The following is a 14,245-nucleotide window of genomic DNA, read 5'->3' on the forward strand; positions in this document are numbered from 1 at the left end:
CTTTGAAGTGTAATTCTCAAATGATCAAAATTGAAAAAATGCACACACATGACCTCTATTTATAACCTAAGTGTCACAAAATTGGAGGAAAATTTGAATTTATATTCAAATTTCACTTGAATTTGAAATTGAATTTGTGGAATCAAATTTTGAAGTCAAAATTTTACTAATTATGATTAGTGAATTTTAGCTATAGTTCAGCCAACTATTCCAAGATCAAGTCTAAGATTCTTCACTAAGTGTGCTTAGGTGTCATAAAGCATGTAAAGCATGAAGGACATGCACAAAATGTGACTATATGATGTGGCAACGAGATGTACCAAGCAAATGCTCACCTCCCCCTCTAAAATTTAATTAGATTGGGCTTCTCCCAAATCAATTAAATTTATTTTCCAACACACACATCAAATATTCACTTAATGCATGTGGAATTATAAAATTACCCCTAATACAAAAACTAGTCCAGGTGCCCTAAAATACAAGGGCTGAAAAATTCTACATTTTTAGGGTACCCTACCTACATTATGAAACCCTAAATACAAGACCCAAAAATAATGAAATCTTAATTTAATATGTACAAATATAAGTGGGTTAATACTTAGCCCATGGGGCCGAAATCTATCCTAAGGTTCATGAGAACCCTAGGGCCTTCTCCTGTATCTCTGGATCAATCTTCTTGGAATCTTCTATCCAATGCCCTTGGGGGGTAGGATTACATTAGAGAGGCAAGTGGAGAAATAGTTAGATTGGACAAGTACAACGACCATGATATCGGTGATGAACAAATAAGCATTATAGAACACCAAAACACATATACCTTGTTTAGTGGTGGTGAACGGAGACATGAGAGAGAAATGAAGGGAAAGAAGAGAGATTGCTTTTTTATAAAAAAAAATCAAATAATATGATATTACTATAATATCCCTATATTAAATTAGTAAAACAAGAAGGACTAAGTGGTTTTTTGTTCTAAAACTTTTTTTGTTGAATGGTAATGCACGTATCCTGAAAAAAGGATGTGTGTGTCACTTGCTTTAATTATTTTTTGGTATTCACTTTTTTAAGACTATTTTACCCTTGATAATATTAAATATTACATACATATTAATTAAATTGACCTAAACTACCTGAAATTCTGATACCAGGGGACAGATGTCGTACAGGATGTCACGACATCACGCTTCAGAACATGCAGATTATATGTGTCCGTATGAACAGATTAAACAAGTAAATAACACAAGAGAATTGTTTACCCAGTTCGGTGCTACCTCACCTACATCTGGGGGCTACCAAGCCAGGGAGGAAATCCACTCTCAATAGTGTTAGTTCAAGGTCTAACAGCCCCTGTTTACAACCTTCTCACCTAACCACTACCCGTGCGATCTCTACCTAAGAGCCACTCTTAGATATGAGAACCTCCGCTCACTCCCTCTCACTCACACTCCTGTGTTTACAATTAAGTCAAAGACACACCAGAGATCAACTCTGAACAAAGAGATCAACTCTACACACTAGAGATCAACTCTAGACACAAGAGATCAACTCTACACACATAGGTCCAACACTTGATGTTAGGGTACCATCAAGGTGGCTCACAAAAGACTCAAGTCCCAAAACTCACAAAATAACTCTTCAATCCCGGACTTGGTACAGAACTCGTGCAGCCTCCATGATTATATAGCAATTTGCGTTTCTGGGCTGCAACGGCTTGATGCTGGAGGAGATCTATCTTCTTCTGAAAAATCTGCAGTTAAAGAACTAAAAGATAACTTTTGATCTTTTAGTTTGAATCTTTAATCTTTAATCTTTAATCCCTGAACGAACTCTTCTACTTTGAAATTCGAACTTTGATGATCTTTTAATTCGTTCCTAAAGATAGATCTTCTAATCTCTTGCTAACTGCACAATAATCTGTTAAAGATATAACAGATTTATATGTCCAGTATTATCGGGCCAGATGTCAGGACATCGTATCCGACATCTTGGATCCTGCAGCTTCAATGCTTCACTTGACTTTTATCTTGCATTGTACAGCACTTCCAGTATTCTCGAGCAGGATGTCAGGACATTGTATCCGACATCGTGGATCCTTCAACTTCAATTCATCACTTGACACTTTATCTTGCCTTGTGCCTTATGCAGCCCGATCTTATTCCTTGACATAACGTTGGACATCATGTGCAGCAACTCCAGCTTTCCTTCATTGTCTAAGTGCTTATGTTTTAACAAAATCTTAGCCAACCTTTTTAAACTCAGTAGTGCTAAGCACTAACAATCTCCCCCTTTGGCAAATTTTGTCTAAAACATACTTAGACACTTCCTGAGCAGGTACGAGCAGTTATGCATGTGGAATCAGCAACTTCCATTTTCAGAGTAATCAAGCACAGCGGAAATTCTTCAAGTTGCTAATCTACAAGTCTTCTCCAGGATGTCAAGACATCTCGCGTGACATCAGCTTTCTGCTTCTGCTCCCCCTGTCTTCATGCTTACTGCAGCATCTTCTATCAGCTACTAGTCTTTTCTAGGATGTCGAGACATCTCATGTGACATCCGCTATCTGCTCCCCCTGTCTTCATGCTCTTACTGCAGCATCTTCTAGTAGCTTACAACATTCATCATCAGCAGCAGTCTCCCCCTCAAACTCATATTCATACAACTCCCCCTCAAGATCATGAATCATGCATACATCATATCCTACTATCCTACTGCCATACATTATACATTCAACATAATCATGCATAATAGCAAGCATAATACTATTACTCCCCCTTTTTAGACATAAATTTGGCAAAAGTAGGATGCATGAAATGAATGTGCAAATATTACAGACCAATAACTAGTAATTGTTCAAGGGACATGCCCCTTTAGCTAATAAAAGTGAAAAGCAAACATAAGGGTCTGATGATCATGGGGTGGCTTCAGAATCATCATCTGATTCTGTCTCTTCTGCTGCATCTTCCTCTTCCTCAGCAGCTTCTTCTTCTACTTCAGCTGCTTCACCATCTTCCTCAGCTGCTTCACCATCAATGCCACTTTCTGAGAGCCTTTTGATCAGCCGTTCCAGCTCCATCTTCTTCTCTGTGTTGGCTTTGATGGTTGCTTCCAGCACCTTGCATGTGTCCTTGAGTTCAGTAATCAAGGCATCCTTGGACACAGCACCTGAAGCAGCAGCTTTCCCTGATGTCGAGACAATGTCTGGGACATGTGTCCCCTCAAACAGTTTATAGTGCAGGGATAGAGGAGATTCTCTTTTCATCACAGAGTCAGTGTAGTTTAACATATTGGGATGCTGACTCAACATAATGCCACACAATACAGTAGGGAAGGCAATGGGTAATTTGACAGCAAAAGATTCTGAATGCTTAACAGTTTGATCAAAGATATAGTTTCCAAAATTAAATTTGGATTTGGTTCCAACAGCATACAGAAATTTACCCAAACCTGTGGCAACAGTGGAAGTATGATTGGTGGGTACCCAGTTTGCAGCACCAATCCTGTGTAGAATTGCATACTTCACACTTAGCTTCCCTGCTGAAAGCTTCCCTTTCTTCGGCCAGTGCTGGACTCGTTTTGCAGTGATTTCCTTGGCAATTTGATGCTCAGAAACATCAATATCTATTACTCCATCAGTGGGTCTGCCCAGATATTTGTTGATCACAGCAGGGGAGAATCTAATACACCTTCCTCTGACAAACACTCTTTGATAATCATCACTTTTTCTGTTTGATATGTCAGAGGGAATGTTGACAATGAATTCCCTGACTAAGCCTTCATAGCACTCTCCCAACTTGCTGACAGTCTTCAGCAGTCCAGCAGCCTTGATGAGATCCACGATCTCCTTGCAATCCATGGCAGCTCTTCCCAGTTCTCTTTCCAAGGCAAGTCTACGTTGATATACATATTTCCACTTTTCAACATTGCCAATGGAGTGGAAAGAGATGTTGTCCAATGGTGCATCAGGAACATTTCCAGGCACCTTTCTTCCAGATTTCTTGGCCCTCTTAGATGTCGAGACATCTAGTTCGACATCATCATCAGACTCGGATGAGGAAATTTCTTTCCTTTTCTTGGAGGGGATAGCAACCTTGCTTCTTCTGGATGTGGCAGGAGTGACTGGAGTGCTCTTCTTCTGGGCCATAGTCTTGATTCGTCCAGACCTCTTGATGGGAGTTTTTCCCTTTCGGCTTTGTAACCTTTCTGCAATGCCAGGTGCCAACCTGTTGGCAATGGGTTCTTCATCAGATTCGACTTCTTCTAAGTCAATGAGGTCACCTGGAGCAGGTTCTGGTGCCCTTGGTGCAGGGGTCTCCTCTGCGGCTTGATCATCTTCCTCTGTTGATCTCTCTTTGCTGAGGGAAGAGAGTACTTCATCATTTGGGCCGGAAGATGTTGGAACATCTTTCTCAACATCAGGCATAGAAACATTCGGGGTGGAAGATGTTGGAACATCTTCATCAGCTTCAGGCACAGAGGCTTCTTTCAAAATGCTACTCACCATACTGCGGATTTTCTTGTCCATCTCCGTGTCTACTTCCCTAGGACTTGTTGCAAGGCTAGGGTTTTCAGCAATCTTCACTCCCTGTTGTCTTCTGGGAACCAGTTTCTCAGGGACAGAAGCTTGACCAGGAATTACTTGTATGGGTTGGATGTTGAATTCTGGTTGTTCCTGGTGCGGAGATGATGGTACAGCGGGTGAACCAGAAGCGGAAGTTTCTTTTGGTGAGGTAGCCATGGAAAAGCAGAGCGTTTGGAATGATTTCGTAAATTTCAGAAGGCTATTGGGAAATGCTGGTAAAAACACGAATGCCAAGCAGATATAAATTTGAATGAGGAATGTAGAGGGTCGTGTGAAGCAACGGTCGAATTTTCCTTGGTTCAGTAGTGAACGTGCTATTAATGTTAAGTGATTCGTTTGGGCACGTTCAGATTGCTGTAGTTGCTATAATTCCTCTAGCACACAAATGCCCAGCTTGCCCCTCAGTTTTTCAAACTGATTTGCATCCAAAGCCTTTGTGAAAATATCTGCTATTTGTTCCTCAGTGTCAACATGCTTCAGTGTGATCACTTTATCATCAACAAGATCTCTGATATAGTGATGTCTAATGTCAATGTGCTTGGTTCTGCTGTGTTGAACAGGATTTTTAGAAATATTAATAGCACTCATGTTGTCACAGTACAATGTCATGACATCTTGTTCGACATTGTACTCCTTCAGCATCTGCTTCATCCAAACTAGCTGTGAACAGCTGCTTCCTGCTGCAATATACTCGGCTTCTGCTGTAGATAGGGACACACAGTTCTGCTTCTTGCTGAACCATGAAATAAGGTTGTTGCCCAGATAGAAGCATCCACCAGAAGTGCTTTTTCTGTCATCTGCACTTCCAGCCCAATCAGCATCACAATACCCAACCAGCATTGAATCTGAACACTGACAATACATAATCCCATAGTCACTGGTGCCATATTTCAGAATTCTCTTTACTTGAGTCAAGTGACTTATCTTAGGATTGGCTTGATATCTTGCACAAACACCTACTGCATAGGTGATGTCGGGTCTGCTAGCCGTTAAATATAATAAGCTCCCAATCATGCTTCTGTACAAACTTTGATCAACACTGGTGCCTGCTTCATCCTTTGACAGCTTCAAGTGAGTAGGTGCAGGTGTCCTTTTATGACCGGCATTCTCCATCCCAAACTTCTTGACAATGTTCTTTGTATACTTGCTCTGTGAGAGGAATATGGAGTCTTCCATCTGCTTCACTTGAAGTCCCAGAAAATAAGTCAGCTCTCCAACAAGACTCATCTCAAATTCAGATTGCATCTGTTGAACAAAATGTCGAAGCATCTCATTCGACATCTCTCCAAACACAATGTCATCAACATATATCTGTGCAATCATCAAGTTTTCAGCATCTTGCTTGACAAAGAGAGTCTTGTCAATTCCTCCCTTCCTATACCCTTGCTGAGTAAGGAATTCTGTTAGCCTTTTATACCAAGCTCTTGGAGCTTGCTTCAATCCATAGAGAGCCTTCTTGAGCCTGTATACATGATCTGGATGAGTTGGATCTGCAAATTCCTTTGGCTGCTCCACATAGACTTCTTCATGCATAGCATTGATCCAGAACTCATCAGTCAGTGCCTCTTTCACATTCTTGGGCTCAATTCTGGAGACAAAGCATGAGTTGGAGACAATTTCAATCTCCCTTGATCTTGTAGTGACTCCTCTGTTTGGATCCCCTATAATCAGCTCCTTGGGGTGCATCTTCTGGATTCTAATGGAGGGTCTCTTGTCAGGTTGGTTGATGTTTGAATCATCTGTAGCAGGATCAGAGTTTTCTGCATTTTCTCCACTTTTAGCTGCATCTGCTACATTGTCTCCCGATGTTCTGACATCTTCTTCGACATCCTTCTTTCTTGCTGGAGACAGATCATCAACAACCACATTGATGGATTCCATCACTGTTCTGGTTCTGGAATTGAATACTCTATATGCTCTGCTGTTTGTAGAGTATCCCAGGAATATTCCTGCATCACTCTTGGGATCCATCTTTCTCCTTTGCTCTCTATCTGCCAAAGTGTAACATGGACTTCCAAAGATGTGGAAGTGCTTGACAGTTGGCTTCCTCCCTTTCCAGATTTCATACAGAGTGGTTGGAGTCCCTCTTCTAAGTGTGACTCTGTTGTGGATGACATAGGCATACCTCTTTCCTCCAAGGCTTTCAACTTGCATAGGCCCCATCAAGTCCATGTGAAGTAGTTCCAGCACCCTGGAGGTGGTCTGATGTTGAAGCTTCTGGTGGGACATCTTGACTTGCTTTCCAATCTGACATTCATCACAAATTCTGCCTTCTTCTATTTTCAGATTGGGAATGCCTCTAACAGCACTTTTGTCAAGGATTTTCTTCATGCCTCTTAAGTGCAGATGTCCAAACCTTTGATGCCATATTCTGACTTCATCTTCTTTGGAGGATAGACATGTGGAGGAGTAGCTGGTTTCTTGGGGTGTCCATAGGTAACAATTGTCCTTTGATCTGCTGCCCTTCATTAGAACTTCACTCTTCTCATTTGTCACCAAGCATTCTGACTTTGTGAAGTTTACATTGAATCCTTCATCACACAGCTGACTGATGCTGATCAAGTTTGCAGTCAGTCCCTTCACCAGCAGTACTTTGTTCAGACTAGGAAGTCCATCATGAACTAGCTTTCCCATTCCAATGATCTTTCCTTTAGAGCCATCTCCAAATGTCACATAACTAGTGGAGCAGGGCTCAATGTTCAGCAGGAATTCTTTGACTCCTGTCATGTGTCTGGAACAGCCGCTATCTAGGTACCAATCTTCCTTAGCTGATGCTCTAAGTGAAGTATGAACAACAAGACTGACAGCCTTGTGTTTTGGAACCCACATCATCTTCTTTCTGCTGTTGCTGCTTTGAGTTCCATGATGTGGATGGCCATGTAGATGATAGCAAAAGGGCTTTATGTGACCATACTTGCCACAGTAGTGACACCTCCACTTCTTTCTTTTGCTCTTTTTCTGCTGCGTTCCATGATGTCGAGACCGATGTTGTGACATCGTGGCTCCAGTCCTGTTTTTGGCAGGAACAAATTCTGTCATGGTCGTTCTGCCAGCAGACTTAGGATTAAATCCAAGTCCTCTCTGGTTTCCAGCATTCTTTCCAAGCAGCAGCACCTCATCAAGCGTATCTGAGCCTTTATTCAGCATCTTTATTGATTTGGTCATGTTTTCCAATTTAGAGTTCAGAAAACCGACTTCTCCTTTAAGCTCAGAGATCTCCTCTTTATGTGCCTCCTTATCAGCCTCCAGATCTGCAATGACCTTCTTCAGTTGTGCTTCTTGCTGAAGAATCTTCTCACTTTTGATGCATAGTTCTCTATAGGATGTAGCAAGCTCATCAAAAGTGATTTCACTGTCTGTATCACTTGAATCTTCAGCAGATTCAAATCTCCCAGTGAGTGCATTCACATCTCTGTCAGAGTCACTTTCTTGTTCACTCTCTGTATCAGAATGACCTACAGAAAGTCCTTTCCTCTGCTTCTTGAGATGAGTGGGACATTCAGCTATGATGTGTCCATAGCCTTCACACCCATGACATTGAATTCCTTTGCTGTGACTGGGCTTTACATCTGATCTTTTCTGGTTTTTACTGCCTTTCCTGATGTCGAAAGGGATGTTCTGGACATGTGGCTTCTGCCTTCTGTCCATTCTGTTCTGCACTTTGTTGAACTGCTTTCCAAGGAGCACAACTGCATTAGTCAGACCTTCATCAGTATCCAGGTCATATTCACCTTCTTCTCCTTCATCATTGGACATGAAAGCCAGATTTTTACTCTTCTTTTCAGCCCTATCCGAGAGTCCTAGCTCAAAGGTTTGAAGGGAACCAATGAGTTCATCTACTCTCATGTTGCAAATGTCTTGGGCCTCCTCTATTGCAGTGACTTTCATGTCAAATCTCTTAGGCAAGGATCTGAGGATCTTTCTCACCAGCTTTTCATCTGTCATCTTCTCTCCCAAGGCAGTGCAAGCATTGGCAATTTCAAGAATGTTCATGTGGAAGTCATGAATGCATTCTTCCTCCTTCATCTTCAGATTTTCGAATTTTGTGGCCAACAGTTGCAATCTGGACATCTTCACTTTGGAGGTTCCTTCATGAGTGATTTTCAGGATCTCCCATGCATCTTTGGCCACTGTGCAAGTGTTGATCAGTCTGAAGATATTCTTGTCAACTCCATTGAATAGAGCATTCAAAGCTTTGGAGTTTCCAAGTGCCAATTCGTCTTCTTCTTTAGTCCAGTCTTCTTCTGGCTTCAATTCTTCAGTGGGCTTTCCTTCTGTGTCCAGCATCTTGGGATGTTCCCAGCCTTTGATGACAGCTTTCCAGGTTCTGCTATCCAGTGATTTGAGGAAGGCCACCATTCTTGCTTTCCAATATTCATAGTTGCTTCCATCGAGAATTGGTGGTCTGTTCACTGGTCCGCCTTCTTTCTCCATGTTCATCAGAATTTATCTCCCTAGATCTCACTCTGTGATTTCGAGTGTTGGCTCTGATACCAATTGAAATTCTGATACCAGGGGACAGATGTCGTACAGGATGTCACGACATCACGCTTCAGAACATGCAGATTATATGTGTCCGTATGAACAGATTAAACAAGTAAATAACACAAGAGAATTGTTTACCCAGTTCGGTGCTACCTCACCTACATCTGGGGGCTACCAAGCCAGGGAGGAAATCCACTCTCAATAGTGTTAGTTCAAGGTCTAACAGCCCCTGTTTACAACCTTCTCACCTAACCACTACCCGTGCGATCTCTACCTAAGAGCCACTCTTAGATATGAGAACCTCCGCTCACTCCCTCTCACTCACACTCCTGTGTTTACAATTAAGTCAAAGACACACCAGAGATCAACTCTGAACAAAAGAGATCAACTCTACACACTAGAGATCAACTCTAGACACAAGAGATCAACTCTACACACATAGGTCCAACACTTGATGTTAGGGTACCATCAAGGTGGCTCACAAAAGACTCAAGTCCCAAAAACTCACAAAATAACTCTTCAATCCCGGACTTGGTACAGAACTCGTGCAGCCTCCATGATTATATAGCAATTTGCGTTTCTGGGCTGCAACGGCTTGATGCTGGAGGAGATCTATCTTCTTCTGAAAAATCTGCAGTTAAAGAACTAAAAGATAACTTTTGATCTTTTAGTTTGAATCTTTAATCTTTAATCTTTAATCCCTGAACGAACTCTTCTACTTTGAAATTCGAACTTAAATGATCTTTTAATTCGTTCCTAAAGATAGATCTTCTAATCTCTTGCTAACTGCACAATAATCTGTTAAAGATATAACAGATTTATATGTCCAGTATTATCGGGCCAGATGTCAGGACATCGTATCCGACATCTTGGATCCTGCAGCTTCAATGCTTCACTTGACTTTTATCTTGCATTGTACAGCACTTCCAGTATTCTCGAGCAGGATGTCAGGACATTGTATCCGACATCGTGGATCCTTCAACTTCAATTCATCACTTGACACTTTATCTTGCCTTGTGCATTATGCAGCCCGATCTTATTCCTTGACATAACGTTGGACATCATGTGCAGCAACTCCAGCTTTCCTTCATTGTCTAAGTGCTTATGTTTTAACAAAATCTTAGCCAACCTTTTTAAACTCAGTAGTGCTAAGCACTAACACTACCCACACTTCCAAATCATGATTCAGTTTCTTTCGTCCCTTAAATTATTAGTGAACACAACTCTTCCATTCATTCAGCCTTTTGTCGTCACTCCTCTTATGATTGCACATGAAGAAGGGAATTCTTAATTTTAGCATTTGTATGGATTTACCATTTCTTTCTCTTCATTGATCCACCAAAATTGGAGATATTGTAATGTTGTGTTTCATACTACATTCAAAGTAATTTGCTCTGCTCTGCATATAAAATTCAAACTCTGAATCTTCATTCTTAATTTTCACTTCTACATTTGTTATTATTATTAGAAAATTTTAATTGCAGTTATTTTTTAAATACAATACGCTTGTTGATAGAGCACGAAAAACCCAACCTAAGAGAGCAACTCACAAACCTGCATACCTACAGGATTACATGCAAGGATAGGCCAAAAGTCGTTAGTAGTGCATGTGTAGTTAGAAAGTTAGTGTGTGTTGATAAGAAAGTTAACACTAGTGCGCAGTTGTTAGAAAAGTTAGTGATTTTGGATAAGCATGTGCTATAGTAGAATAGTTTAGAGCAGCCTTTGGTTGTTATAAATATCACGGAAGGCAATGAATAAAGCATAAAAGTTAACTTCAACCTTTCCTTTTCCTTCTTGTTGCTAGAGATTACCCTTAATCTTGAAACCAAGGGAGAAGCACTAAAACCACACCCGCTCTAAAACCACAGATCGATTAGAAGAAGCTATCCTCCTCCTCACACAGAATCAATCCACCCTCATTGACGCCCACCATGACCTCACATTCGTCTTGATTCCATTCAGGAACAACTACACCAGCTCCAACTCAGCCCACCCCTTCTCCTACACCATCACCATCTCATAACCATCCACGCCCACATATCAAGCTCAAGGTTCCCTTGTTTTAGCAGCCACGACACCATGGGATGGATCTTCAAGATCTCCCAATTTTTTTACTACCATAACACCCTCGACGAGGAGCGCATCACCATGGCCTCATTTTACATGGATGGACCTGCTCTTAGTTGGTTTCAATGGATGTTTCACAATGGCTTAATCACCTTGTGTTCCTCCCTGTTGCAAGCTTTGGAGTCACACTTTGCTCCTACCTTCTATGATGATCCAAAGGGAATGTTATTCAAACTCACTCAGAAGGGTAGAGTCAACGACTACCTTCATGAGTTTTGAAAAGCTTGCCAATTGAATAATGGGTTTACCCCCATTCGTTCCTCCTCAGTTGCTTTGTTTTACGGTTGACGTTGGAATTGCGTCATGAGGTCCAGGCTTTTCAGCCCATCTCCTTACCCCAGGCTATTTCTCTAGCCAAAATTTAGGAGGATAAATTGGAGGATTGTCGTCGTAGTTATCGTGCTCGGCCAGGATCCATTTCCCTGTCCTCACCTCTGGTTATCGCCCCACTCTTACCTTCAACTACAATTCCTGCCACCACCAACAACCCACCCAAGACCCAGGTCAAGTGCTTAACTTCAGAGGAAATGGCTTACAAGCACGAAAGAGGCCTCTATTACAACTGTGATGAGAAATGAGGGGCCAATCTTCGATGTAAGGCTCGTTTCTTTTTGTTGATAGCTGACGACAACGAAGCCACACCAAAATCACCCCCTGTTCCACCTGATATATTGAGTCCTTCATCTTCTATTCCACCTCCACCTGACTTAGTTCACGCACAAATTAGTTATAACGCTCTTTCTGGCACCTCGACACCAAAGGCGCTTCGTCTTTATGATTATGTCCGTCAATAGCGAGTCACAATGCTTATTGATGAAGGCAACACCCATAATTTTATCCAGTCTAGGGTGGCCAAATACTTACAATTCCCACCTTGTCCACCACCCCATTGCAGGAAATAGCGGGCAATGGCACCATACTGCCATGCAACCAACTGCGTCCTCACACCCCGTTACTCTTACAGGCACATGCATTTCCTATTAATCTCCATATTTTACCCATTAGTGGTGCTGGCATCGTACTTGGCATCCAGTGGCTCAAGCAATTCGGGCCCATCATGACCAACTATGATACACTTGCAATTCTGGTACTATGATGAATCCGTCCCTCCAGTTGCAACGCCTGGTTCAAACCTATTCAGCTTCAGCTTTCTTCTACATTTCCATTTCCTCACATCCTTCATCCTTCTCAACACCTTCCCTCCATCATCCAATACATGCAATCACCTCCCTCCTACACAAACCCACCTTTTCCAAACACCTACTACCTACCCCTATCGAGAAACAACAACCACCAAATTCACCTCCTCCCAAACACTGAACCCGTCAATGTTAGACTGTATCGGTACCCTTACTTTCAGAAAGTTGAAATCAAGAAATAGTTCACTGAAGTGTCATCTGCCAAACTCATCCAACTTAGCCACAACCCGTTTTCTTCTCTGGTACTCTTGGTTAAGAAGAAGGATGGTAGCTAGCGATTCTGTGTGGACTACCGAGCTTCAAACGCACTAACAGTTAAGGACCATTTTTTGATGCCAAGGATTGACGAGTTATTGGATGAACTTAGTTCCGCTTCGTGATTCTTGAAGCTAGATTTACGGCAAGGATTTCATCAAATCCTCATGGAGAAACATGACACTGCGAAGACGGCCTTTCGCACCATCACATTCACTATGGGTATAGGTCATGCCCTTTGTCCTTTGTCATGCTCATACTTTCCAAGCCACCATGAATGAGTTATTGAAGTCATTCCTACGCAAATTTGTGACTGTCTTTTTCGACGACATTCTGGTCTTCAGTCCGACATTTGATGATCATCTCAAGCACCTCGCCTGTGTGTTTGACAGTCTTACTGAGGGACAATTTTTCCTTAAAGAATCTAAGTGCTCGTTTGCACAGCAACAACTTGAGTACTTGGGCCATATCATCTCAGCCAAAGGAGTAGCACCAAACCTTGCCAATATAAAGGAAATGGTGGAATGGCCAGTTCCCACCACCACCAATTCTTTAGGTGGGTTTCTCGGCCTAACTAGGTTCTATCAGAAGTTTATCAAGGGGTACGCCTCCATTGCCACACCATTGACAAACTTGCTTCAAAAGGATAATTTCCACTAGGGAGTGGATGCACAAACAACTTTCGACAGTCTCAAGCGAGCCATGACTCAAGCACCGGTATTGGCTTTACCGGATTTCTCTGCACCGTTTACACTAGAAACAGAAGCTTCAGGGACTGCCATGGGTGCCATTCTCAAGCAACATGCTCACCCGCTGGCCTTTTTCAGCAAGCATGTTTGCCCTCGTCTCCAACGAGCTTCTACATACGTCCGAGAGCTCCATGCTATTTCTTTTTATCTCTTCAAAAATAATTCTTATTATGTTTCAACAATTTTCAATTGCTATTTCTTTTTAATTTTAGTTTGCTTTTTATTTAAACACTCACTGAAAATTTTCAGTTTTTAAAGAAATTTATTTAATTATTAGTGTCTCCCTTTACAAAAAATAAATAAATAATGGAGAGCAACAAAAATAACTAATTTAAATTATGAAAGCGTACTTCAGTGCAATTCTTCTTTTCACTTCTTTTATATTATTGGTTTCTATTTACTGATTTTTTTCTCGAGTTTTTTTAAAAAAAACCTTTTATAATTCTATCTTAAATTTGAACGTGAATTAAGTGTTATGTAAAAATCTATTTTTTCAATTAAACTTTCTATTTAATTTGCATTCTAAGATATCAGACTCCTATATTAATTGTTCTAAGATATGAGACAAAAATCTCCTTTTATACCACATGCTTAATTTTCTTTTCTTTCTGCAGTTTCATGACTCAAAGGCGCAAAGATAAAAAAAAACAACGTCAAATGATATCTTTTAATTATAGGTGTCACGTAATTGAGTATAATTTGTCTTTAATGGTGAAGGTTTGGACATTATTATATACTAGTGAAAACACATGCGCTTTGGCGTCCATGTACCACATTTTTATTGTGTTAATTTTTTTTTATTTTGTGATATTTGATATATTATAATATTTATTTATTATGCATTGATGTTT

At 41.1% G+C, this 14,245-nt stretch overlaps 1 protein-coding gene across 1 annotated transcript; it reads left to right on the forward strand.

Annotated features, from left to right (window-relative positions):
- Window positions 1–12,918: 12,918 nt before the first annotated feature.
- On the forward strand, window positions 12,919–13,305 carry LOC106797625 (uncharacterized mitochondrial protein AtMg00860-like). The gene has a single exon (XM_014772450.1). The coding sequence runs from the start codon at window positions 12,919–12,921 to the stop codon at window positions 13,303–13,305; it is 387 nt and encodes a 128-aa protein (XP_014627936.1).
- Window positions 13,306–14,245: the final 940 nt, after the last annotated feature.

The sequence above is a fragment of the Glycine max genome, chromosome 20 (assembly GCF_000004515.6).
Source record: "Glycine max cultivar Williams 82 chromosome 20, Glycine_max_v4.0, whole genome shotgun sequence".
Lineage (NCBI taxonomy): Eukaryota > Viridiplantae > Streptophyta > Magnoliopsida > Fabales > Fabaceae > Glycine > Glycine max.